The sequence below is a fragment of the Chanos chanos genome, chromosome 1, assembly GCF_902362185.1.
Source record: "Chanos chanos chromosome 1, fChaCha1.1, whole genome shotgun sequence".
Lineage (NCBI taxonomy): Eukaryota > Metazoa > Chordata > Actinopteri > Gonorynchiformes > Chanidae > Chanos > Chanos chanos.
Window position 1 is genome coordinate 1515667 of NC_044495.1, and position 5136 is coordinate 1520802.

Genomic DNA, 5136 nt, shown 5'->3' on the forward strand with positions numbered 1-5136 from the left:
TCCTCAAATGTAAGACTTTAAAAAAAAAACTGATATAAAAATGAAAGTTTTACTACAAATTTCTAAGGCAATGCCTTATTTTTTCAATCAGAAATAACACACACACAAAAAAATAAGAAAAACAAGGGTGTCCTGTTCTGTAGTCACTGATGTTCTGCTATTATTCACTCATATTCATATTCAGACAAGCAATATTAAAGTTAGGAATAATACTGACCACATAAAATCAATAATAAAAATACATATCTACAAATTTAAATTAGCTAGATATATAGATATGTACCATATTACAATATATACTTAATATATGTACTTCTATACATATATTTGTACATCCAAAGGTGCACTTAAATAATGTCATCGAGGAGATGAGGGTTGCCTACCCAGTCCAGCGTCCGGGGTTCTGAGGCAGCCATTATCATGCACATAAATTGCTTACCAGTCCTCTTGTCAATGGGGTAAATGGTCGTGGGTGTGAACCTCCTGTTGCTTTCCACAAATTCACAGAGCTGTTGGTACACCTGAGGGTACTCGTGGCGGAGAAACACCCCACGTATCCTAAGCTCCCGCTGGATGTTAATGAAACAGATCTCCCGGGCTTTCCTGCCTTCCTCCCCCTCTTTATCGATGTCGGCCGTCCCGGGGGGCGGGGTGAGGATAAGAGTCTCCATCTCACTTTCTTTCCTATGGACCTTTCTCTCTGGGCTGTAGGACGCCAAAGCAACCTTGGCATATTTCCTGACGGTTGGGGTTTGGACCCTTGGTGATGGTCCGTCAGGCACTTGCTCACCAACAGCGATAGATACATTCAAGAGAAAACATTCATTGGGGTCGTACTCTTTCCCAGCTTCTTGTAATTCCTTGCAATATTCCCCAAGGTTGTCCTTGAAGCCATCTAGTTCACGAAGGGAAAGGTATGTTGGGGACATAAGGAGGCTTTCTAGGCCAAATTGAAGGAAATTATTTGATGACCCTGGATTTGGGAAACCCAAAAATAGGACACCCCTGCCCCGAGACAGGTAGCCCACTTTGGCAATGCGGGAGAATGCTTTGTGGACTTCTGCGGTTTCTCGACAATACTTGATGATGTGGCGACACACGCTGCCAATACGTCCATAAAGGCAACTCTCCTTGTGGATGTCCCAGTCTTCCCGGCGACAGTTTCGGGAGCAGTAGTACGTATAGCAGCTATGGCAGGATTTAAAATACAGACAAGCATTGAACAAAGTCTCGGTCCGTCGGCACTTGTTGTTTGAGCACATCATAGTATCATCCTCGTCGGGGCTCTGGTCAGGAGAGCACTCGTCCGCGCTCCTCAGCGCATCACAGCTGCCATCCGTGTCCCGCAGGGCATCGGGGTCTATTTTTATCGAAGTTGGTTGTTTGTCTAGGGGGGCGCTGCTCTCAGAGCCTGCCTTTGAATCTTTTCTCGCTGAGGATGCTGCCTCTTCTTCATCTATAAGTTTCTTGAGTTGGTCCAGCAAGTTTTCGCTGGGTCTTCTACTGTCTGGGGGCTTGTAGTCAATGACAAGATCAGCGAGAAGCTCGTCGAGCTGTTCAAGGCTCTGCTGGAGGGAGATGCTATTGTGTGTCTTTTCTTTGGAAGATTCCACAGAGTAGGACACATTCTCTTTGTGAGAGGTATCCTGTTCTGGAGCACTTTTAGAGTCAAGCACATCCCAACTGGCAGAACGGACGTCCGATTTGAGATTACCGGGTCGTATGTCATTGTCTGTGATGGTGATCTCGGGGGTGACGAACCACAGCTTGCTTGAGGTGCTCCGGGTCTCGGTAGGACTTTTATCAAGTAGTGAATTCTCAGATAAGGACAGTGCTGCATAGCGTCTAGGTGAACTCGATAGATTTACAACCACAGGTTTTGGTCTGTCGTCTGTAGATGAAGCCGGCTTCCCTTGACAAAGGAGGTTCTCATCACTCCTGCCTCGGGGGACAGGTTGTGGCTGTTCCCTCTCCACATGCGTGTTGAGTATGTTATCCCAGGACCTGGAGTATGGTCTTGGATCTGTCACCGTCCTCATCGGTTCCATGCAGGTGTTTGCATACCACGGTGTTAGTACTGGTCCTTGTCCAACTCTGGTTGGGGTGACCTGAGAGACGTAGGAGGAAGGGTAATGGCTGGAATGGCCAGATGCTTCCGAACCATACCAGTCATCTGCTTGAGGCTGGACTACTCGTGCGTGACGGCGACCCTCCGTATAATAAGCTCTTGCTGGAATATGATGCTCCAGTGGCGGAGTGTAAGGATCACCTGTGTAGAAAATCCGAGGCGGAACAGTTTGAATCGGATACGCTCTAAGATCATCCCCATAGAAAGTCCTCGCAGGAGGTGTTTGTATGATGTAGGGCCCTGGTTCACTTGCAGTATAGGCTTTAGGGTACACAGACTGTACTGGGTATTGTTGAGGGTCTATTTCTGTGAAGTATGGCCTGGCAGGCACCGTATGAATCAGGCGAGTCCTTGGATCTTGTACATACTGCACTTTAGGGGTAAGGTTCTGGGGAGGAATGCTGTAACGGTCCTCGTGATAGTAAGTCCTTGCTGGAGCAGGAGCTCCATACCTCCCCATATCATCTGCATAGAAAAATTTTGTTGGCACATTGGGGCTGGAGTGAGCCCTTCTTTCTCTTCCATAGTATTCCCTTGGAGAAGGCATCCGTTGCATTGGAATCTCCACAGGCTGAATGTAACTGTTAGGCATACTTTGGGAATACTGGTACGCCTGCCTGTAATCTCCAGTGAAGGAATCAGTGGGTGTCGGCGTCCTGGAGGTGGAGAAATGACGAGGCACTGTCAGACTCCGACTGCCACTGCTAGGGTACCTCTGCCAGGGTATGTCCATGCGGGATGTCGAGGGTTTTCGTCCACCTTGCTGTAAGGCTGCCTCATCTGGCTTGATGTCCACCCGACATCGGACGTGAGGGCTCGTCGCCGGCTTCTCTGGCTGTCCCTCCTCCAAGCCCTCTGGTACGTAAACTGGGGAATACCGGCTGGTGTCAGCCCTCTGTGGCTGCAGCTTTATAGGGTGTACCTCGTTCATCATTGCTCGAGTTGCTGCATAGGAGGACTTTCTACGGGGGGACGCTTCCGGCCTCCAGTGGGAGTCTCTTGGAGACCTCTGAGCCTCCCTTCCTCTCCTTGCCACCGGCGGGGAAGTATCGAACGACACGGGGGTGAGGTTGGTTTGTACCCGGGGAGCACTTCTTGACCTGGTCCTCCTTTTAAGTTCTGTCATAGCCACCTCACCAGCCATTTCAGCAGACATTTGCTGAGGGGTCAGTCTGTAGTTGTAAAGGTCTGGTGAGGAAAAACGGAAGTATCCGTGCCCTTGTTGACGGCCTAAGGCATTCCAGGCAACATCTGGGTTGACCGCATACCTGTCAGCCCTCCTGTATGGATACTCCATTGAGATTGTGTGATATTTGGGTCTGTCCAGTGACTCTGTGTCAAAGGTACGGCAGTGCCTCTTTTCGTTGTTCCGTTTGTCCTCCAGTGTGCTGATGGAAGGGGAATCACATTGTTCAGAGGGGCAAGAGGACTTGGAGTGTGTGGAAAGGGAATTCACTTTTATGTCTTGATACACAGTAGATACCAGTAGGTCAGGTGGGTCTGTGCGTGTCATCTTAATAGGACTCTTCTAATTTTGTCCATCAAATCATTTTCAGGTTCAAAATACCCTGCCCAGAGATAAAGGGAAAAAATATAAATATTAGTGGTTCTATTAGATCAAACATCACAATGTGATGCTGAACATGATTTATTAAATGTATTTATATCCTACCACTGAAATCTGTCATCATGTGCTTTCAAAGCAGCGGTGGAAAAAAAACATGACACTCTCCAGAAGTCCATCAACACAACATAAAGGACAAAAATACAAGAAGGAAATAAATACCCAGACTGGGATAAAGAACTGAAAATAGAGTAACATTTTATCACACCAAACAGAAAGATGGACGTGGTTATTTGTCTTGATCACGTTCCTCTACTGACTGACAATGTTGGGTGAATTAGGTTATGTTTATGCTACATTCCTGTGGTTTGTACATCGTTTTTAATCTTTTACAGTGATAATTTAGAATTACTAGTTTCCCTCCACACACTGGTCTAATTTGAAGAGACCTTTCTTACAAGTTTAACGTTTACCCAAACACGGGCAGCAATTTCAAATTACAGTGCTGATTAACTTAGAACCTGTCAAACTCAAAACAAGCACTGCCTGGTATACAGATAATGACAAAACAAACCATGATAATAATTGGAGTATGAATTATGTTGAGGACCTTCATTTGCTCACTGTGGAGTGTTATAGTTGCACAAAAGAAAGATTACGTTCAGTTCATACAGAGGTAGTTGCTAATGGATGCCGTTACCTCAGCAACAGAATTCCCCTATAATCACGTTAAAATACATGGCAAGGGAAGGTCAGTCATCTGTTGGCTCGTTTAGCTAAAAATAAAAAGAAAAGCTCTCTCCTGTGAAAACCACGTCGAGGTAAAATGGGTTTTCAAGCTAAAGCAGAGATGAATTTAAGCCCTTGAAAACATCTCATACCCAAACATCCCTGGAAAAGCCAATGCAGTCTGTGACCCAGAATAGTCCTCCGTGAAGAGTTCCACTTGATCTTGTCACTCGCAGAGACTTTGACTGCGACAGGACAAGGCTGTCAAAACCCCAAGGGACTAAAAATAATCGCCTTTATTTTCTTGACAACCCTGACACCCTGAACGTGTGAAAACAGCCCAAATAAATGCTGCAATTTTTATGTAACACACAATACGTGAATATGAGTAGAGGATTCTTATATACAGAGAGTATGTGCGATGCAGCTTAGAATTCACTGAGACAGTAATGTACATATTATCAGTAATATAACACCTCTTTGACTGGCTATCCAATGATTTTCACGGATCCCCGCATGTGGCTGATTTTCTCTGTGTAGCTCTGATAACTCTGGACATTTAATAGTGCTAAACTTTGCAAGGCAGTGTTTAAGGTCCAAAACCAAGGATTATGAAAACAGAACGTTTCATTGGCCCAAACCCCTGGGTGCTACGTATGTTCTGGAGTCACACAAACCAAGAATAATGGCAATACCAAGGCGATCCTCCTCAACA

The 5136-nt window shown here is 45.9% G+C and overlaps 1 protein-coding gene across 1 annotated transcript; it reads right to left on the reverse strand.

Moving 5' to 3' along the window:
- Positions 1 to 347: 347 nt before the first annotated feature.
- On the reverse strand, positions 348 to 3641 carry ajm1 (apical junction component 1 homolog). Its single transcript, XM_030775294.1, has one exon. The coding sequence runs from the start codon at positions 3639 to 3641 to the stop codon at positions 348 to 350; it is 3294 nt and encodes a 1097-aa protein (XP_030631154.1).
- Between the last annotated feature and the right edge of the window lie 1495 nt (positions 3642 to 5136).

Excerpts from the sequence above, each read along its gene's own strand:
- ajm1 (XM_030775294.1), bottom strand. The coding sequence starts at position 3,641 with ATGACACGCACAGACCCACCTGACCTACTGGTATCTACTGTGTATCAA.